At 35.5% G+C, this 23,433-nt stretch overlaps 1 protein-coding gene across 5 annotated transcripts in view; it reads right to left on the bottom strand.

Moving 5' to 3' along the window:
- The window catches only part of otogl (otogelin-like), a 110,592-nt gene that overhangs the window by 52,281 nt on the left and 34,878 nt on the right, over positions 1-23,433 (bottom strand). For all 5 annotated transcript variants that reach the window (XM_087292753.1, XM_087292755.1, XM_087292754.1 and 2 more), the window contains 10 exons: positions 22,870-23,047; positions 22,298-22,422; positions 13,771-13,980; positions 11,686-11,851; positions 8,944-9,018; positions 7,719-7,762; positions 5,187-5,361; positions 4,973-5,080; positions 3,767-3,905; positions 1,287-1,421 (listed from right to left, as the gene is read on the bottom strand). In XM_087292753.1, coding sequence (XP_087148879.1) covers positions 1,287-1,421; positions 3,767-3,905; positions 4,973-5,080; positions 5,187-5,361; positions 7,719-7,762; positions 8,944-9,018; positions 11,686-11,851; positions 13,771-13,980; positions 22,298-22,422; positions 22,870-23,047 — 1,355 coding nt within the window. The remainder of the gene's footprint in view (positions 1-1,286; positions 1,422-3,766; positions 3,906-4,972; positions 5,081-5,186; positions 5,362-7,718; positions 7,763-8,943; positions 9,019-11,685; positions 11,852-13,770; positions 13,981-22,297; positions 22,423-22,869; positions 23,048-23,433) is intronic.

The following is a 23,433-nucleotide window of genomic DNA, read 5'->3' as shown; positions in this document are numbered from 1 at the left end:
TAAATCTTTTTGGCTATTTCCGAAAATATACCCATGCAACTCAATACTGAATTTGTGGTCCAGGGTCAGATATAAGAAGATTTGGTAACACTTTATAATAACTACACACTATAAATCATTTATTAAGCATTAGCAAATAGTGAATTCATTATCTGTTAAGCATTAACTCTACATTAATAAGCGTTAGTAAGCTGTTTATAACTGCAGCTACAAATGCCTTATTCTTGACTTCTAAGCACCTATATAATGTTAAATAATTGTATTTTCATACTTAGTTAATGATTTATTTTTCATTACTAAATTAAATATCAAATTATTTACAAACCATTTGTAGTTGAGGGTTTTAAGATCATTCAGAATGAGTTAGTAAATGATTAATAAACTATTGAAATCAACATTTATATATCTTATTAATCATGCATATATTAATAGTAATAACATATATTAATCAAAAGTGAGGACTATTCATGCTTTATAAATCCCTTATAAATGACTATTACAGGCTCAGAATCAAATGAACAAAACATCTTTGCAATTTTTTCTAAAAAGTACAATTTTGATAAAGTTTAAACATTGCTGAATAACGGTAGTGTCAAAATACAACATCCAACTGGATAAAACAACAACATAGTAATTTAACATTATAATAAGATGCAATGTTTAAACTCTACAGTGATTTTATTTTAGATTAGGTTGCAAAGATTTATTTTTTATTTGAAATGAATGAATTGGACATTATAAAGGACGAATAAATGAATAGAAATTTTTTGTTTATCATTTAACTGAGCCTTTAGTTGTCATTTATAAGGGATTTATAAAGCATAAATAGTCTTCACTTTAGATTAGGTCACAAAACTAGATGAAGTTGAGTTAATAAAGCATTTATTACCATATTTAGTAACCATTAATATATGCCTGAATAATAAGATATATAAATGTTGATTTCAATAGTTTATTAATCATTTACTAACTCAGTCTGAATGATCCTAAAAACCTCAAATACTCTTAAATACAAATGGTTTGTAAATAATGCAATACTTCATTTAGTAATGAATAATAAATCATTAACAAAGTATGAAAATACGATTATTAAACACATTTTAAATATGTTTGTAAGTCAAGAATAGAGCATTTGTAGCTGCAGTTATAAACTGCTTACTAACGCTTATTAATGTAGAGTTAATGCTTAACAGATGATGATATCACTAGATGCTAATGCTTAATAAATGATTTATAGTGTGTAGTTATTATAAAGTGTTACTGAAGATTTACAGTTGGATACTCACAGGTTTACCAGAGTTATCACTGAAGTAGATTTTGGTGAGGCCAACGTAGATGAGCAGGTACTTCATGCAAACGATCCCACTTTCATAGCAATCTTTATTTTGAGCCATGATGGAAACCTCTGTATCACCAACACTCTACATGTGGACACAAGATTAACAGTGTACAATCAATATATTACACTATGTGCTCCAATTCAGACTCACAGCCTAGCCATTCCTCCATTATTCTTAAAATTTCACACCAGAATTGGTAAACTAAGCAACATTCAACCTCAAGCACCTTAGCTGCTCCCTCACCGCTTCGTCCACCCCACCAGACTTAAAACAAGCTAAATAATCTAAAAAAAACCTCTAAATTACTTCTGAGAAACAAAACAACACGTTTTGCTTGTCTAGAAAATGCTTCTTGATTTAAGAATTTGTAGATATTTGCAATGGAAACAAGACAAAAACTCTAAATAAGAAACGCATTTATTTAATTAATGCATTTCTGATGCATCTACGCCATGCCAGTATCAAATTATTCCTATCGAAACCTAGTGTGTTGTTGTGAGTGTGTGTGTTCGTGTATATACGTGTGTGTGTGTGTGTGTGTGAGACTAAAGCCATTTTCTTTTAGTCGTGATGGAAAAGTCTGTCCCTGGAGTAGATCAGTAGACTCCTCAGAGAATCACTGGCCTTTAGGAGACACCAAAGTCTATTCACCTGCACCTTAAGCATACACACACACACACAGGCACACAAACCACACACACAAACTTGCATACACACTTTCTCAGTCATTAAGGGCAGTAGCGGGTAGCATTGCGTAGGCTGATAGGGAACAGATTGCTCTTTGTTAAGTGCGGCTCTTTGCTGAGTTTCTGTGCTGGGACTGACATTAACTCTGGCTCCATTACCGCAGTCCTGTTCTAATTAAAAATCCCCTCTGATTTTCCCAAGATTACAGGCGGTAGGAGCAGATCTCTTTTCCTTGCTACTTTATCCGTCCTTACTGAAGTCTGCAAAGTGGGAGAGCGCACACGCAAACACACTCTTTGGCCCTTCGTTAGACAAATTCTTGGGTTTAAAGGTGCAGCGATTTCTATTGGAGAAACATTCATTGTTAAAGGCATGCTGGTGAACGCTTCTACTTGGTCTTAAGACTGACACACAAAGCACACGAACGCCACTGTTTTACACAGAGATAGGCTTACTCTTATTGTTAAGCTTAGTCTCACAAAAAAACTATTATGGTCCAAGTGTGGATAGCATATAACAATTGATTTAATGCTTATATCTACAGTAGAGCATGGTCAACATTAATGCTACAGAAAATGTTTTCTGATCAAAATTCAGCTCGTAGCTTGGAGACATCCGAGCAAACAGTGGTTGAAATGAATTCCTTCAATTGGAGTTAGCATTAGCTGCCTGGTTGACTCATATGTAAGCCAACAATTCTTCCCAATTTACACGCATTTTTTCCACATTTAGATACACTCAGCGGCCACTTTATTAGGTACACCTGTCCAACTGCTCGTTAACACAAATTTCTAATTCACATGGCAGAAACTCAATGCATTTCGGCATGTAAACATAATCAAGACGATCTGCTGCAGGTTGAAAATGAGTATCAGAATGGGGAAGAAGGGTGATTTAAGTGACTTTGAATGTGGCATGGTTCTTGGTGCCAGATGGGCTGGTTTGAGTATTTCAGAAACTGCTGATCTACAGGGATTTTCAAACACAACCATCTCTAGATTTTACATTGAATGGTCCGAAATAGAGAAAATATCCAGTGAGTGGAAGTTCTGTGGGCGTAAATGCCTTGTTGATGCCAGAGTTCAGAGAAGAATGGCCAGACTGGTTCCAGCTGATAGAAAGGCAACAGTAACTCAAATAAGCACTCGTTACAACTGAGGTATACAGAGGAGCATCTCTGAATGCACAACACGTCCAACCTTGAGGCAGATGGGCTACAGCAGCAGAAGACCACACCGGGTGCCACTCCTGTTAGCTAATAACAGGAAACTGAGGCTGCAATTCACACAGGCTTACCAAAATTGGGCCCATTAGTCTCAATTGAGCATCGTGTCAATGCCACAGCCTACCCGAGTATTGTTGCTGACCATGTCCATCCAAATTTATGACCACAGTGTACCCATCTGCTACTTATAGCTACTTCCAGCAGGATAATGCCCCATGTCATAAAGCGCGAATCATCTCGGACTGATGTCTTTACTGTACTCAAATGCCCTCCACAGTCACCAGATGTCAATCCAATTGAGCACTTTTGGGATGTGTGGAACGGGAGACACACACACACACACACACACACGCACACACACACGCACACACACACGCACACACACACGCACACACACACGCACGCACACACACACGCACACACACACACACGCACACACACACACACACACACACACACACACACACACACACACACACACGCACACGCACACGCGCACACACACAGCATGTACCTTGACCAGGTTGACCTGGCAGTCGCTCACATAATCATACTCCAGGCCATCAAATGTGTGGTAATGACGGTCACTGTATACGGTACACACTGCTGGACATGGGGAGTATGTGCAGTTGAAGAATCCACGATGACAAACACTGGAGAGGCAGAGAGACTAAATCAAACGTACATGCATACGCACATTACGCAGGTGATTGCACTTTTGAAATAAGTAGCATTCTGTTTCAAATATTGATCACATGATCAAGTTGAGGTGACCATGTGATCGATATGAATTTAATTATAATGCATAACTGTCACGATCTCCAGTGATTTAACCTTCATAGATTGCTGGAGAAAACACACATTTACACAGACTACAATCCTGTCTTAATATGAACTAAAAGTCCTGTCATGCAACACACACACCTGCTCCAAGACTTACACAGGACTCCAAGACTCATGGACTGATTACACTACGTATATATATATATATATATATATATATATATATATATATATATATATATATATATATATATATATACATATATATACACGGTTCACTTTGAGACTCTCATGGCTGAGTCTTCTGTAATGTGTCTGTATGTGGTGTCAAATTATAAAACAGTCTGGCACAGATTCTCAAACAATATCAGGATATTAATTAATTTAAAAAGTCGTAAAAATATATAACAATAAAGGAATATAATGATGAATAGAGGTGATTGTATAAATATGGAAAAATCTATAAAAACTGAAAAAAAAAAGAAATTTCTGTACTGTCATCATGGCAAAGATAAAATACATCAGTTATTAGAAATGAGTTATTAAAACTATTATGTTTAGAAAGGTGAGTGGGCTTGACAAACCATCTGTAGGAACATACTCTTTCCTCTCTATGTACATGAGTGTGTGTGTGTGTGTGTGTGTGTGTGTGTACATATGCGCGTTAATATTCATTTAATCGTCCTAGAACTTCTTTTAAAACCTCCATTTTCTTAAATCACCTAAATATGTTTTGCTTAACAACTGTATATTTACTATTTATTAATTTTTTAATGTATGTTTGACAGATTTCACCCACATTTTAACTTGTTAATATTCATTTAATCCTCCTAAAACTCTTTTTGAAAACCTCTAATTTCTTAAATCAAACGTCCACAAATTGAAGGATCAAGCATTAACAGGAAACAGAATTATAAAAGCACCAAAGCGCACTGACCATCGGTAGCACGGCGTGTCCACTGTCTCCCCAGGGAGATACTCTAGACCGAGCCACGCACAGGGGCAGTTCTCTGGGTAATAACACTCTCCATTATGAACCACTAGCCTGCACCAATTAAAGAAGAAACGGTGTAACGTTACAGGCTCTGGTGTCAACAGACAAGCATACTTCCCAAAACATTTGTTCCTCAAGCAAAGATGAACACGATTACCCGGCTGGACATCCACATCCTGGTACACACGGGGTCATGGGAGGGCAGGTCAGGTTCAGCATCAGGTTTCGACAGGTCAGTTCACAGGCCAAACCGACACCTGAGGGTCCGCGGCCGCTCTGACCCCGACAGCTGTAGTACACTTTGCCATTGGGACAGTCTCCTCGCTCGGGCTCTGCGACGAAAAAACGAATGGGTGAATGAAAGCAGATTTTAAATCATTTTTAGGGTCAATATTATTAGTCCCCTTAATTACTTACTCCCAGGGCCATTTATATCGAAGTTGATAATTTTTAGTCCCCTATAACAATGTTTCTCAACCACGTTCCTGGAGGACCACCAACACTGCATGTTTTGGATGTCTCGCCCATCACAGGTCTTTCAGTCTCTGCTAATGAGCTGATGATCTGAATCGGGAGTGTTTGGTTTAAGGAGACCGGGAAAATGTGTAGTGCTGGTGGTCCTCCAGGAACGTGGTTGAGAAGCACTGCCCTATAAGATCCTTTTTTCAATTGTCTACAGAACAAATCACTCTTGTCCAATGACTAATCTTGTCTAGTGAACCTAAATAATCAAGTTAAGCCTTGAAATTGCACTTTAAGGTGATATTTCAAAATAATCAGTAAGATATTACCGAATTTAGTTTTTAGAAATACCATGTTTAAAAATGTGTAAGAAAAAAAGTGTCCCTTCATTAAACATCACTTGGAAAATGTATTTTGTCTTACAACAAATAAAAAAATAAGTTGTAAATATACAGCTGTATGTATGTTTGACATATTTCATCCATATTTTAACTTGTTACTATTCATTTAATCGTCCTAAAACTATTTTCCTAAATCACCCAAGGTAATACTGATTAATAATAGATTTTAAGAAAAGTATATTTTAATACATTATGACAACACATTTTATTAAATATAATAATGTAATAATGGGTTTACGACCCTGCTAATTGATCTGTGTCAAAAATGTCAACCCCTATTTGTAATATTTTGGACACAAGATATTACTCTTTGAGATTTTATTTTTTAAACTTTATCATCCATCAGGTGAAGATTATAAGATCACAAGATTATAAAATTAAATAAAATGTGTCAAATTGTTTTTAAAAAGGTATCAATCAATGAAAAGATTTAATCTAATTATTCAAATCATTTCATCCACACTGTAAAAAAAATCTGTAATCTTACGGTTTATTTCTGGCAGCTGGGGTGCTGAAAACCCCCCCGTAAAATAACGGGCGTTAAATTACAGAAATTTACCGTAAAAAAAATTTTCAGCACACCAGCTGCCGGAAATAAGCCGTAAAATAACTGCTTTTTTTTTTTTTTACAGTGTAATTATTCAGGATTTAGCAGAGACATTTTTTTTTAAATAGCTGTGGTCTAAAATGATTGTGACGGATTTTCTCCAAACTTATGGCATGATTTGCCTAAAATTGTAGTGTTTAGCTGTGTAAATACACAAAAACGTGATTGCTAAAACACACACACACACAAAAAAAAAAAAAACATTTGCAAAAGTCTTGTAAAAAGTCTTCTATAGATCTCAAGATGTATTGGACTGATTAATTACACAATGTGAACCTAATCAAGCATGAACAAATTGCTAAAGAAAGAAAAAAAAAATAGCCACCATTCATTCATTTTCCTTCAGCTTAGTCTCTATTTCAGAGGTCGCCACAGCGGATTGAACCGCCAACTATTCCAGCGTGTGTTTTACGCATCAAAAGCCCTTCCAGCCGCAACCCAGTACTGGGAATTACCCAAACGCACTCACACACACATACACCATACTAATTTTTACAAATTTTGCAGAAATTTAAATTTAAGGAAATTTCTGTAATTTAATATCCTTTGTTTTACGGTGAGTTTCTGTAATTTAACGGCTGTTATTTTCCTTTTTTTCTGCACCCCAGCTGCCGAAAATAAACCTTAAAATTATGGATTTTTTTTTACAGTGCATTCAATTGACAGCCCTCGTCTATGATTAACAATTTAGATGTTGATGTGTGCAAAATGCTCAGTGAGTTTAAACAAGTAATATTAGTGAATTATCCTTAACTACCCAGTAATAATGATCAATTACAATTAGGGTTAACAATTCAACAAGTTGAGTTTAAATTGTTAAAAATCTTTTTTATTTAAAAAAAAAAATTAATTCACAAATACTAATAATATAGTCACCTAAATACAAATTAAGATTTTAATTCACAGTCACGTCTGGCAGCTGAGTAATGTCTTTTGTCATTTGGAAAAAGTTTTAAAAAGTCAAATAGTCCAGAAATGAAAAAAAAGAAAAAGTGGAATTTGCCATCTCCACCCCCGGGTCTCTCTTTCTTTTTGCATGTGTATCTGAAGTTCTGATCTGTCCAGCATTCAGTCCGCTCAATGCGTTACCTCTGAGGAATGTACTGCTGACCCCAAAGATGAAAACACTTTTTCAGGAAGAGAAGTGTAAGAGACCGCGTAAATGGAGCAAAGAAAAATTTTAAAAAATAAAATAAAATAATAATAATAATGAGGATACCTCTCTCCTCTGGCACACACTCCATACGCCCATTTCTGCAGAGACTACAAACAAATGAAATAGAAAAAATATTATAAGCAATATTCAAAAAAAAAAAAACATGTACATTTAGGTTTTAAGGTCATTTAAAGAGGCTGCTAGATTTTATTTGTTTTTGAAAGATGTTGTATTTATTTGATTAAAAAAAACACTGTAAAAGCAATAAGGTTTTCGAAAAGTCATTGCAATTTAAAACCCTTGTTTTCTATTTCAATGTTTTAAAATGTTATGTATATATTATAGGTGGCCATAAATAAATATATATTTTTTTAATCTAGATTAACCTCACTGTAATCTTGGAATAAATCTAGATTAATCCAGATTAAAATGGCTCATTTGAATTCTGCTGAAGGCATTCAGAATATGTGTGCTACCCACATAATGACTAAAAAGTAAGTCTTTGAGAAATGCAGACGTTTTTTTCTTTCCATTCGCTGTGCGTTATTAAATTCCATAACACTCCTCCACCAGTCTTTACTCCTTATTTGCATCTAATAGCCCGGTTTGTCACTGGGGCATGAATGAAATGTTCATGAAACTGCCGAACTGCAGTTAAAGTCACCCAAAATTACTGGAAACTCTTACATGAAAGCACTTCACGTAAACATCTTAATTACATTATTGTCTATTAAGGCAAATAACTACATTTAGGCCAGCTAGTAAGTGCTGTGCAAGTAAACCTCACTCCTCTGACCTCTAAAGGTGCTCTAGTGACAGAAGCTAGACACCATAGTCTTTAGCTTCCTTGGTAGAGCAACCGACTTCCATACGGAGGGTCAACGGTTTGATACCGGCTCGGAGGTGGTTGGGTGTCGTGGGACCGACAAGGTTACATAAACACACACTGGATGAATGTGTGTGACCATTATACTCACATCTGGCATGTTTTGAAGCAGTGCACACTTTTTAGACGCGGTGTGAAAGTTCAAGCACTTTACAAGTCTAAAAACTGCGCGCCGTGGACAAATCAAAAGAGCTTGGAGACGGGGCATTGGAAGTTTTTTGTTTAATGGTTCTCAGTGGCTGTGTCCAGATACGCTCTTGATTTATGTCGCACTTTTTTCAAACTTTTCCAAACTGTTCGATGGGAAGGAGCCCTAACACGCGATATGTAAAAGACCCACTGATGCACTTACTTTTTGTACATTTTTTAGAACAAGAAAATCCTTAATGTGTACTAACTCACCATGGTCCAGAAGAGCTGAAGGACACTTCACCAGGGTGAAAAACTGAGCCCATGAAGTAACAGTGACACTGGGAGCTGAAAGGAGATGCACCCAGTTAGAAATCCAAAAAAAAAAGACACTAGATGATGCTTTGTAACACTTTTTACTGCTAAATGATTTACAACACTTCATTGCACTTCACTGGAAGGCACTAAGTGTAAAGAGGTGGCTTAAAGAAATAGTGTGCCCAAAACGAAAATGTACTATCTATTTACTCAACTTAAATTAATTTCTAGCCATTCTGAGTTGTTTTTGTGTTGAACACATATTTATTAGATATTTTAAGGAAAAGAAAACAAATACCATGGAAGTCAATGGTTACAGATTTCCAACATTCTTCAAAATATCTTCTTTTTTGTTTAGCAGAAGGAAAACACTCATGAAGGTTTTAAACAAGCACAAAGTAAGTAAATGACAGACTTTCACTTTTGGGTGAACTGTCCCTTTAAGGCAGGGGTGTCCAAAGGAGGCCCGATGTCCTGCAGATTTTAGCTCCAACTTGCCTCAACACACCTGCAAGGATGTTTCTAGAAAGCCTTGTAAGAGGTCGATTAGCTAGCCCAGGTGTGTCTGATTAGGGTTGGAACTAAACTTTGCAGGACACCGGCCCTCCAGGACCGAGTTTAGACTTGCCTGCTTTAAGGAAATGGCATTAAATGTGACTAGAGAAAATAACCTTTATTATTAACAGATGTATGCGGTTGTTTTTGAAGACGCTTGGAACACTTTTATGTTTTTTTTTCCAGAAAAATAAAATGATGGGGATACACTTGGTGATATAATAGAAGATATGTAGGTGAAAGATGGTGGACATGTTTTGAAAAAGGAAGCCCTCAATCTTTGATTTTCTCATTGTTTTATTCTATTTTATTTTATTTTGTATTTATTGTATAGTCTTTGTGTTTGGCATATTTTCCTTTGGTATTAATAAAGTAAGGAAGCGTCAGTCCGACAGTTTATAAATACAGCTAAGAATGCTGCATTCCTGACTTTCCATATAAAATGTGCTTACTGATAGCATTTTCATACTTTATTAATGATTCATTTATGATTTAACACGCATAGTGCGGGCTTTAAATTAGGTCACAAAACTGAATGAAGTTGAGTTAATAAAGCATTTATTACATACAAAGTAAAGATTACTATATGCCTAAATAATAAGATATATAAATGTTAATTTGAATAGTTTAGTAATCATTTGCTTACGCATTCTGAATGATCTTAAAACCATCAACTATTCGGTAACACTTTATTTTGATGGTCCATTTGAGTATTAGTAGACTGTCTGCTTAATATCTGTTGATGCTGCTCCTTCAACAGATATTTAACTAACTATAAGAAACTTTGCAAGTACATGTCAACTCACACTAACCTTAACCTAAGTCTACTTAAAATCTAATGAGAATTAGTTGGCATGTAGATGCAATTAACTTAAATTCCACAAACGGACCATCAAAATATAGTGTGACCAACTACTCTTAAATAACTTGTTTGTAAATACACTACCTGACAAAAATCTTGTCATCGATCCTAGTTGTAAGAGCAACAAATAATAACTTGACTTCTAGTTGATCGTTTGGAAAAGTGGCAGTAGGTTGATTTTTCTGATGAATCATCTGTTGAGCTGCATCCCAATCATCACAATTACTGCAGAAGACCTATTGGAACTCGCATTGACCCAAGATTCTGAGAAATCAGTCAAGTTTGGTGAAGGAAAAATCATGGTTTAGGGTTACATTGAGTATGGGGGCCTGTGAGAGATCTGCGGTTTCAAGTCATTTGTGCTGCCCATTACATTACAAACCACCGGAGAGGGCAAACTCTTCAGCAGGATAGCGCTCCTTCCCATACTTCAGCCTCCACATCAAAGTTCCTGAAAGCAAAGAAGGTCAAGGTGCTCCAAGATTGGCCAGCCCAGTTACCAGACCTGAACATTATTGAGAATGTTTGGAGTAAGATGGAGGAGGAGGCATTGAAGATGAACCCAAAGAATCTTAATGAACTCTGGGAGTTCTGCAGGAACGCTTTCTTTGCCATTCCAGATGACTTTAATGATAAGTTATTCGAGTCCGTGCAGTTATGTATGGATGCAGTCCTCCAAGCTCATGGGAGTCATGCACAATATTCATTCCATTTTCACTGCAGCATGACTTTATATTCTATACTCCACATTATTTCTGTTGAGTGAAAAGACTTTAGTCTAAGCAAAGTCAGACCTTACTGTCCTAATTAAATAATTAACAATCAAGGCATGATCATATTTCCGTTTGCTAAAATAAGCGTAATCTAGAGGACTTTGTCTTTTATATAAGCCACTTCTGAAATCAAATGATCAACTAGAAGTCAAGTTATTATTTGCTGTTCCTAAAACTTGGGTAGGCGACAAGCCTTTGTCAGGTAGTGTAATGTAAAACTTAATTTAGTAATGAAAACACAATCACAACATTTTGCATGCGCTTATAAGTCAAGATTACAGCATTTGTAGCTGTATTTATAAACAGTTTACTAATATTTATCAATGTAGAGTTAATGCTTAGCACATAATGAATTAGCTATTTGCTAATGCTTAAAAATGTTTCAGTGTGTAGTTATTATATAGTGTTACCATTGTTTTTTGTTATAAAAAGTTAAAAGAACTTTTAAATGTCACTATATATGCTAGAGATCAGAAATGTACGGTTGTTCGGTGTATTTAGACGTACAGCAGCACACATCGCTGGCGAGTGTGATCATAAAAAGTTCCTTCGGTGCAGCTGCATCCTTCAGCACAGTCTCCATCACACACTTCAGCACTACTGACGGACTGACACGTCCGCCCGCAGGCTGATGTACACGGGTGATACATCATCCCTCCTAAACACACCATACCTGCACACATAAACAATATGACAATGCAGTATGACAATGTGTATTATGTGGACAACTTAAATAGTCTGTAGTTTCAAATGATACTCCAAACTGTGTTTAGTAGAGCGTCATGAGGTTGGGGGGAAAGCAACGTTGAAAGCACGTTTACTTATATATATATATATATATATATATATATATATATATAAATAACTATATATATTTTTTAACTATATTTTTTTCTTTGTATGTTGGACCAGTAATCATTAGTTTTTAAAAAGTATTTTGTATTTTATCTGTATTGTTACTACCTTTTTGTTATGTTCGGGGCTGTTTTTGCCCCATGGACTTCCATAATAATGACATTTTTTGATTGCAAAGCCATGACCCCATATAATCCCTGATGGAATGAGGTAAAATTTCTCATTTTTACTGTCAATCATCAGTTGCCACCATTAACCCTTTAGATAGACCTGTGAAAAAAGTTTGTTTTTTATATGGAGTTCTATGGAGTAAAACAGCACATTATAGAGTGTGTGCATAAATACATTTACTATGTTCTGAGAGCTGTGGGGCTTATTTTGATTGTCTCAAGGCAAGGCAAGGCAAGTTTATTTATATAGCACATTTCATACACAGTGGCAATTCAAATGCTTTACATAAACGGGAATAAAAAGACAAGTTTAGGAACATAAAATGCAGACAATAAAAATTATTAAAAACAGATAAAAACAAATTAAAATGAGTTAAAATAGGTTATAAAAGAATAAAAAAAAGAAAACAAAAAACATGATAGTGCAATCTGTTGGACGCAGCACAGTGCTCATACAGTAAAGGCACAGCTAAACAGATGTGTTTTCAGTCTTGATTTGAATGTGCCTAATGTTGGAGCACATCTGATCATTTCTGGAAGCTGATTCCAACAGCGAGGGGCATAGTGGCTGAAGGCTGATTCACCCTGCTTTGACTGAACTCTTGGAATATCTAGTTTATATGATCCTAAAGATCCGAGTGATCTGTTGGGTTTGTATTCAGTGAGCATATTTGTAGTGTATTGAGGTCCTTGGCCATTTAGTGATTTATAGACAAGTAATATTACTTAAAAATCTATTCTGAATGTAACTGGGAGCCAGTGTAGAGACCTGAGGACAGGTGTGATGTGCTCTGATGTCCTGCTTCTGCTCAGAATCCTGGCCGCAGCAGTCTCAGACATATTAAGGTAAGTGTACAAAGGTCTCTCTCTCTCACTCTGACATGCACTATATTATATATAAAAGCCAGAAACTATGCTTTTTTTTGCACTGCAACTGTTGATAAACAGTAAAACTTGCTAATATGACCTCTTCCCAACAAGAAAAACCAGCAACAATCAAGAATGTATGATTACATGGTGTCATGGCTTTGCAATCCAAAAATGTCATTATAATGGAAGTCAATTGGGCAAAAACAGCCCTGAACATAATAAAAGGGTAGTAAACTGGCCCAGAGTCTATTGTTGAGTTTTTGAAAACTTGAAAAGCATTTTCCCAAAATATGTGTCAAAATATGTGTCCGCTAGCTGAAACACAGAGGAATCTGTACCCAAATTAAGACTCAAAATCACCTCAGCGAATGAAAATATCCCCAAGAGCACACAGGGGTTAATATTTCTTTTGTATTCTTACATTTTTTTAATCAAATATTTGCCTAAACGTTATCATAAGAAAGTACATTTCTGAATATATACTTTAAAATTTAAAAAAGAAATAGTCCTTTATAATAATTATTATAGGTATTATTAATAATATACACAAAAAATTAAAATAAAATAAAATTAATAATGAAATAATTTGTTTATGAATAATATATTAATATTTTGAGAGTCGTGATTTCTTAAAGATCACTTCATAAACACACTAATGCCAAAGACACACAGACAGATGTATGGATGACCAACGAACCGCACTCAGAGACGTGTGCTCTGAAGTTGATGGTGACGTGGTGTTTGCTGCAGATGTAGGCGTAGTGGGACAGAGCAGTGCAGAGGCAGCTGCTGCCGCATCGACAGGCCTGGTAGCGGCACTGCTGGTGGTACATGCTGGGGCTAACATACGCATGACACGGTCTAAACACTTCCTCCAACAGCACATCACACTGGGCAGCATAAAACACTGGAAGAAAAACATTAAGGTGACAACATTTTTCATTTATCAGGAATATTTGTACAGTTTAAGTCAGACTTATTAGTCTTCCTAAATTATTACCCCCCCTGTATATTTTCCCCCAGGTGAAGTTTATTCATAAACAAATTTCAAGAGTTCACACTTAGCTGATGATTGATAATAAAGCTAGTTTGGCGTGCTGTCCCAGGAGAGAGCCCTGAGTTTATAAGATCCTCGAGCCCTGGGCTCCTTCCCGTTGCAAGGCGAGATGGGAGTTTGAGCTCAGGTAGATCTCGATGACTCCCCCTCTTGCTTGTTGTAGCTAAGTGTCAGATATGGATGCTGAAAGGTGTACTCAGAGTTTAGCTAAAGTATTTGGATTAATTGTTTAGGGTGCTTGTTTTTGAACTGTGGGTGGAAACCGGAGGACCTGGGGAAAACCCACGCGACCACAGGGAGAACGAGCAAACTCCGCACAGAAATGCCGTCTGGTTTGGAAATGAATTAAACCAGGGGCATTCTTGCTGTGAGACAACAGCCATAATCGCTGGCCACCGTGACGCCCGTTTGAAAGGAGGGAAAGTAGGGTTGGGTCGGGGGGGGGTTCTTCAAGACGAAGATGTTGAGATGAGAAAAGTCTGGTTATTTATAGTGAGTTAAGGATCGTCTGATAGGATAATCAGTCATTAGCTAAAGTTGGAACAGCTGTGAACAATCAAAAGCACGTGATCCTCTCGAAATTTGTTTATAAATAAACTTCACTTCAAGAGGATCATCATGTGCTTATGATTGCTTGTGACTGGTCCCACATTATCCAATTCATGATTCCCCAATCAGACGATTCCTAAGCCATTATAAATACCCTCAGTTCCATATGACAGCCATCTTCGTTTTGAAGAATCCCCTCTTCCACCCCTACTCCTCCTCCTTTCCTAGATGGTTGGCACGGTGGCCCAGTGGTTAGCACTGTTGCCTCATAGCAAGAACTTCACTGGTTTTAGTCCTTACCAAGCCAACCGACGTTTCTGTGGGGAGTTTACTAGTTCTTCCTGTGCTCAAACGGGTTTCCCCCGGGTTCACCAGTTTCCTCCCACAGTCCAAAAACATGCAACTTAAGTTTATTGACTAATCCAAATAAACAAGCACCTAGCAAGTAGTTATCTCTTAAGAGCAATCACTATCTGTTCATTAGCTACTACAGCAAGGGAGTTCTCGAGATTTACCTTAGGTCCCCTCTCGTCTTGCAAACAGGAGGAAGCCCCAGGCTCGAGGATCTTGTGAGCTCAGGGCTCTCTCTCACCTTTTTTGTGGTGATTCTACAAAAACAGTGCAAAACTGGGGATACAATGGCGGCAGCAGCTGCCTGGAGGAATGACAGGGCAGACTTTTCCTCAATCGATCAGAAAGATTTCGAGGTACGCTCAATCGAGGAGGAACTTTCAGTTTTAGAGATTCAAATAAAGGGATTGCTTGAGAAACATACGGAGTTGTGTGAACGGAAAACGTTGCTAGAAACATCTCGGGCCGCGGACATTAGGCCGACACAACAACAATGGACACCGTTTACATCTACACCGGGTATTCCTACCCAAGAGAGGAACGTACCTCGGCCGAAGACAGTCGAGGCTTGTTTTACACCTGCTCCAACTTATAATGGACCCTGGCTTTACCAACGGAGAAAATCACGCTCTAAAGCCAGAACATCGGCCGCGCTGAGTCCGCTGACACAGAAGTTTCATCTTTCGGCCGCACTGACACAGAAGCTAGATTTTCCAACCAGCAATCGCTTTGAACCGCTTACCTCGCAAACTGATATGCTATTGCCACCTGCTTCATCTGGTAAGACAATTATTATTGGCGATTCCATTATCAGACATTTGAATATCAAATCTAATTCTACTGAAGTTCAAAATAAATGTTTTCCGGGAGCTCGGGTCCTTGATATTGCTGTCCAAATCCCAACGATCTTAAATCACGCAAAAGAAAATGACACAGTTATACTTCATGTTGGTGCAAACAACATTCGACTTAGACAATCAGAAATCTTAAAAAAAGACTTTAATGAACTGGTGGAAACTGTACGAAATACATCTCCTGCAATAAGGATTCTAATCTCTGGACCACTGCCAACGTATAGAAGAGGCAATGAATCTTACAGCAGACTTTTTGCATTTAACAACTGGTTAGAAACGTATTGTAAAAATGAACATTTGAGTTTTATTAATAACTGGGACCTTTTCTGGGAAAGAGCGAGATTTTACTGTGCTGATGGAATACATCCCAGTAGGACTGGAGCACACTTTTTGTCCAGACACGTTGAAAATGCATTGCATAACTTGTGACAAATTTATACCATCCCTGTAATATATTGCAATACTAATTCTTTGGGGTTGAAACAGGGATGCAACCAGGTTAATGATATTAAGGTTGTTGTCACTTATAGAGACAATAGCAATAGGCCCACACGAAATATTAATCGGAGAAAATCATACTTGGTACCGATAGCAAGAAACTATTTAAATGATAATATACCGTTTTTGCAAAATGAAGGACAATTAAAAATGGCACTTTTTAATGTAAGATCAATTGCGAGCAAAACATTTTTGATACATGATATTCTATCAGAGAAAAAGTTAAACTTTATGTTCCTTACGGAGACATGGCTTGATCAGAATGGCTCTATATCTCTTATAGAAGCTTGCCCACCTCATTATACGTTCTTGCAAAAGGTTCGCTGTGGAAAGAAGGGTGGCGGGATAGCCGCTATATTTATGCAGTCACTGTCATGTAAAGAGGTTGTTCTTGATGAATTTCTTTCTTTCGAATGTCTGGCAATAGAAATAATAGAAAGTAAGTGTCTTGTTGTTATAATATATCGACCTCCTAAACACAATCAGGGTTTCATTTCCGAGTTCTCCGAATTTTTAACTTTGTGTGTTACTAGATATGATAAAATATTAATAGTGGGGGATTTTAACTTTCATGTTGATAACAAACTTGATCGCAAAGCAGCAGAGTTTTTAGATATTTTATATTCTTTTAGTCTCACGCAACACGTAAATGGTCCTACACACAATAAAAAGCATACGCTTGATCTTATAATTTCACTTGGTATTGATGTTAACATAAATGAAATGATTGATCTAGCAATCTCAGATCATTTCTGCTTATTTTTTAACTGTCAAATTAATACTATACTTCAGCCTAAAGAAAAAATAGTTAGAAAGCGGTTTATTAATGCCTTAACGTCGGAAACCTTTATTAATGAGATTCAACAAGCGCCTATATATTTTCGGCCTGAGATGAATGTGCATGATAAAGTTGATATCTTAAACGCGTTATTAAAATCAACTCTTGATACTGTGGCTCCGGAAAAAATAAAGAAAAGGAGGTTAGGGTTAAAGAAAATGCCATGGAAGAATGATCATATTTGTCAGTTGAAGAGGAAATGTAGAAAATCAGAACGTCTCTGGAGGAAAACTAAATTAACCATACATCATGAAATTTTGCGGTCTAATATACACGAATATAATAAAACTATTCGTTTAGAAAGACAGTCTTTTTATTCTAAAATCATTAATGAAAACAGCAGTAATCCTAGAAAACTCTTTTCTACTATAGATTGTCTTTTAAACAAAAAAACAGCTAATTATTTTGATCAGCCTTCTGTTATTATGTGTGAGGATTTTGCTATATTTTTTAATAGCAAAATAACGCAGATTAGAACCGATATTATACAGATTGACCAAAATTTTGTAGATGAATTGGGAAGTTATCCACAAAATAAAATGGAAAGGTTTAGAAATATTAGTAAAGAAAATATTATCCAAATTATATCTCAATTAAAGTCCTCTTCTAGCTGTCTTGACCCTATTCCAACTGAATTTTTTAAAAAGGTTTCAAATTGCTTGATTGACTATGTCCTTGACATAGTAAATGATTCATTAATGACAGGAATTTTTCCTAATGCTTTTAAAAAAGCTGTGGTAAAGCCACTTTTAAAAAAACCAAATTTGGACTCCACAGTTTTAAATAATTACAGACCAATTTCTAATGTCACATTTTTTAGTAAGATTTTAGAAAAAGTTGTATTGCTACAGCTCAATCAATTTTTAGATGAGCATAAAATTTGGGAAAAATATCAGTCAGGTTTTAGAAAAGGTCATAGTACAGAAACAGCATTATTGAAAGTAGTTAATGATATGCGCTTAAACATAGATAAAGGTAATGCATCAGTTTTAATTCTTCTAGATTTAAGTGCAGCATTCGACACGGTTGATCATTGCATTTTGATTAACAGACTGGAAAAACTTGTAGGTCTCTCTGGGATAGTTTTAAATTGGTTCAATACATATGTCACAGAAAGGACATTTTTAGTAAATATAGATGAATATACATCGCAAGAACACAATATATTATATGGTGTTCCTCAGGGATCTATCCTAGGCCCAAGTCTATTTTTATTATATATACTTCCTTTAGGTAGTATAATTCAGAAATATGGCATGAATTATCACCTTTATGCTGATGACATACAATTATATATTTCTGTTGAGCCAAGAGACACAACTGCATTGGAAAATTTGTCCAACTGCATGTCCAATATTGTGCAATGGATGACTGCAAATTTTTTAAAGTTGAATAAAGATAAAACAGAAATTCTAATTGTGGGCAAAAAACCTGAGCGAGAGAGGATTGAAGCAGAACTGTGTTCTTTAGGTTTACAATCAAAAAAAGAATTAAAGAACCTGGGTGTTATTTTCGATTGTGATCTTAATTTTAAATCTCATATTAATCAAGTTACAAAAACATGTTTTTATCATTTACGAAATGTTGCCAAAATTCGTTCTTTCCTATCTTTTGATGATGCCAAGAAATTAATTCATGCTTTTATTTTCTCTCGGCTTGATTATTGCAATGCTATCTATACTGGTCTACCTAAGGGTTCTACAATGAAGTTGCAATTGATACAAAATGCAGCAGCCAGAGTTTTAATGAAATTGAAGAAACGAGAGCACATCACACCAGTATTAATAGAATTACACTGGTTGCCTGTGCACCAAAGGATAGATTTTAAGATTCTTTTATTAGTTTTTAAAGCACTACACAATATGACACCTTCCTACATTTCCGACTGTTTAACAAAATATAATCCAAACCGTTTACTACGCTCTTCTAGTGCTGGACTTTTAGAATTTTATCCTGTAAATCTGATGCGATCTGGCGGCACTTCTTTTAGCCATTATGCTCCAAAAATTTGGAACTGTCTCCCCCTTGAAGTGAAAGAATCACCAAGTATTCATGTTTTTAAAAAGCGTGTTAAGACACATCTTTTTAAAATTGCGTATGATTAAACAAGTTTGTTAGGTGTACGCATTTTATCTATTTTGTTGTAGGTTTATGTATGTAATGTATGGTGTGTGCCTGCATATGTAAGGACTATTGTGTGTGTGATCATGTGAATATATACTTACATTTTGTGTACATGAATGTTTTTATTTCAGTATATGTGATAAGTTTTTGTGGTCTATTTTAATGCTTTTGTTGTTGTTTGTGAGGCACTTTGAGTTGCATGTATGTTGGAAAAGTGCTATACAAATAAAGTTATTATTATTATTATTATTATTTTTAAACACATTTCTAAACATAAGTTTTAATAACTCATTTCTAATAACTGATTTCTTTTATCTTTGCCATGATAAATATTTTACCAGATATTTTTCAAGATGCTTTTCAGCTAAAATGTGACATTTACAGGCTTGACTAGATTAATTAGGCAAGTTGTTGTACAAAGACGATTTGTTCTGTAGACAATCGAAAAAATAACGCTTATGGAGGCTAATAATATTGACTTTCAATGTTTTTTTTTTATTCAAAACAGCTTTTATTCTAGTCAAAATAAAACAAATAAGACTTTTTCCAGAAGAAAAAAATATCATCGCAAATACTGTGAAAAATTCATCGCTCTATATTTACAGTTGAAGACTAAATCATTAGGTAACTTTAAAAGAGCAAGGAGCCAAGGACGTTTTTCAGCAGCTCGTTTGAGCTTGTTTGGTTTGCTTTTGAAGGGTTTAATTGTGGGTTCAGGGATGAGTAATTATGAATGCAATTACAGATGTAATTACATGCAAATAATTATGAAATATAAGAACAATTTACTGTGTCTCAGGATTGCTAGGTTTACCGGTACTACGTTAGTATCACGATACTATGGCATCAAAATACTGCCGGTGCCACTGTTATTAACCGTCGATCTACGATACACAATGTTGTAAGTGGAAAAGTCACTAAAATGCTCAAACGTTTGTGCAACAGTAGGCCATTTTATTTGAATAGTCTGTGAAGTCCTTTAAGGTTGTAAAACTGTGTAGAATTCACCCCTTTTATGGTAACCTATTGCACCTTTTCTGAAGCTTCAGTTCAAACACACATCTGAATCAGTTAATTTCTGTTTATGTTGATATAATTTAATAGCAACTATCTCTTCAAAAGAACGACACACAAAGTGAAATTTTGAATTACTTTGGATTTTTACCTGAGAAGATTGAGGGAAAAAAAAACAATAGATGAAAAAAGAGCAACAGGAAACATTTAAACAATTTTTGACCCCTTTATATAGCCAAATTTTGTTGGAATTTTTTTTTTTTTTTGTAACAAATTTTATTCATTATAATTTGCATCTTTATTTCAATGTGTTTTTTGTTGGTCAGTTATCTACAAAATAAACAAAAAGAACTAATGCATTTTAGGTGAAGTGACGTGGAAATACTTTTTCAGTAATAAGGGAATTATTAATTAAATTCAAGTAGACGTATTACAACATAAAAGTATTTCTGACAATTGTTTTTATTTTATAGATTTGAGTTGTGCATTGCAGTATCGCAATACCACTTGGTATAACGATTCTTCAGCTGGTATAGTATCGTAACATGAATTAATAGTATCTCGACATCCCTACTGTGTATAATGTAGTGAACTGTCCCTTTAAGAAATCCCAAACAGGTAAAAGTTTTAACTGGTAAACGAATATATATAATAGTTGGAGTCAAAATGATTAGCACTCCTGTGAATTTTTTTTTTCTTTATCAAATATTTCACAAATGATGTTTAACAGAGCAAAGAATTTTACACAGTATTTCCATTAATATTTTTTCTTCTGTAGAAACTTTGATTTGTTTTATTACAGCTTTTTAAAATCATTTTAGGGTCAATAGCATGAGCCCCTTAACGATTGTGTACAGAACAAACCACTGTTATACAATGACTTGCCTTATTACCATAACTTGCCTAATTAACCTAGTTAAGGCTTTAAATGTCACTTTAAGCTGAAAACTCATATCTTGTAAAATATTTGTAAAAATATTATGTACTGTAATCAAGGCAAAGATAAAATAAATCAGTTATTAGAAATGAGTTATTAAAACTATTATGTTTAGAAACGTGTTGAAAAAAATCTTTCCGTTAAACAGAAATTAGGGGGAAAATATACAGAGGGGCTAATAATTCAGGAGGGCTAACAATCACTTAATGTCACTCAAAATAAAGCTTAAACAAAAACAATTCAGCAACTTTGGAGATTAGATCATAACAGGGGTTTTTAGATAAAGGTTTTTGCTTTGTGTCTCAACAATAATTGCTTCTTCTGGGCATCTTGTTGAAGACACAAATCAGCTCCCTCTCAGACTGAGGGTCAAAGTACTCTAGCTGTTTTTCACAGGCTGCCAATGCAGACAAAAGACTGGCATCATGAAAATGTGTAACAGACCGATGTAAAAGCATTACAAAAATTAAACTGGGTGGCACAGTGGCGCAGTAGGTAACGATGTCGCCTCATAGCAAGAAGGTTGCTGGTTTGAGCCTTGGCCGGGTCAGTTGGCATTTCTGTGTGGAGTTTGCATGTTCTCCCTGTGTTCTCCGGTTTATGCCACATTCCAAAGACATTTAGTAAAGGTGAATTGGGTAAGCTAAATTGTCCGTAGTTTATGTGTGTGATTGAGAGTGTATGGGTGTTTCCCAGTGATGGGTTGCAGCTGGAAGGGCACCCACTGCATAAAGCATAAGTTGGTGGTTCATTCTGCTGTGGTGACCTAATTTTAATAAACGTACTAAGTTGAAAAGAAAATGAATTAATTAATTAAAATGGAAATCTTGATGAAAGTTTCACCAGTTTAGAATCAGTTACTTACAACAATTTTGTTTATGTGCACTTTGTTGTTTAAAACTTACAGAGCTTTTACAAAAAGCTACAGTACACACAACATTCAAAACAGCATACTAATACATGCGCCCTGCTTTAACTAATAAGCAAAGTGATAGCGTTTACCATTTTGTTGGTTCATTTCACAGGGGTCAATGATAGGTATGTTGACAGGACTTATACATGCTGAAGACACTTTCCAGGCGTTGACGTGTAGCTGTGGAGTTCCTTCAATCATTCCAGCAGGAGAACTGGAGGAAAAACACACGTACAAACACACACTCGTTGTAATATAAGAAACAGCATAGTGATATTCAGAGAGATTTCAGAAATTCATTTAGATGTTTTCAGAAGTTTCTCACACACATCGCTTCGTATCTTATCTATTATTTAATGTCATGTCAGCGTCATATTCACGGAAAAAAGGATTTAGAATAATACAAATATAATATATACAATTAAAAAATATTCAAACAAACTAATATTACATCAGATCTTTTACATTTTACATTATATGATAATATATATATATATATATATATATATATATATATATATATATATATATATATATATTAGAATAATGTATTAAGTGAGTTCACTTTATAAAAAAAGCATCCTACAAACATTAAAAGCAGGACACTCCAATAAAATATCTTTAACAGAGAAAAGAATCTTGCAAAACATGCATTTCTCACAGGAAATCATCCCGCAGGTTTCCATTGAGGGTCCCACAGAGGCCGAGTGTGGAGCCCATCCAGGTGCTGTCCAACTGAAGGTAGATCCGTCCACCCTGCCAGTCGTACTGAAACCTCAGGCCAAAGACCGACCGCAGACCCACAAACAGAGAGGTCAGTCGACGAACATTCACTGTCTCTAACAAACAAACAAGGAATAAAATTTTGGTTAGGAATAATTGATGACCGTCTTATTAGAAAATAATGCAAATAAAGTATTAAGGTGCCCATGATGCAAAGCGAAGTGTGCATTTTTGAGTGTGGATAACTTTCTATTAACAAACAATTTGTATGTTTTTTTTTTTTTTACTTTTTTTTCCAAGTAACACAATAATTACTTTCCCTAGTAATTGGTTCCTTTTAAGACATAACTCAGTTAATAACTTAGTTTTTATATGTGAGAAATAACTAGTAACTTTTTCAAATACTTCCCAGATGATGTTTTAAGAAGCTAGGAGTCAAGGATATTTTTAAGGCTTCCTGCAGCTCTCGGTATGCTTGTTTGGTTTGCTTTTAGTGCACAGC

Source organism: Danio rerio, chromosome 18 (assembly GCF_052040795.2).
Source record: "Danio rerio strain M-AB ecotype USA chromosome 18, GRCz13ab, whole genome shotgun sequence".
NCBI lineage: Eukaryota > Metazoa > Chordata > Actinopteri > Cypriniformes > Danionidae > Danio > Danio rerio.
The sequence above is the reverse complement of the archived record's forward strand: the minus strand, read 5'-3'. Positions and strand labels throughout refer to the sequence as shown.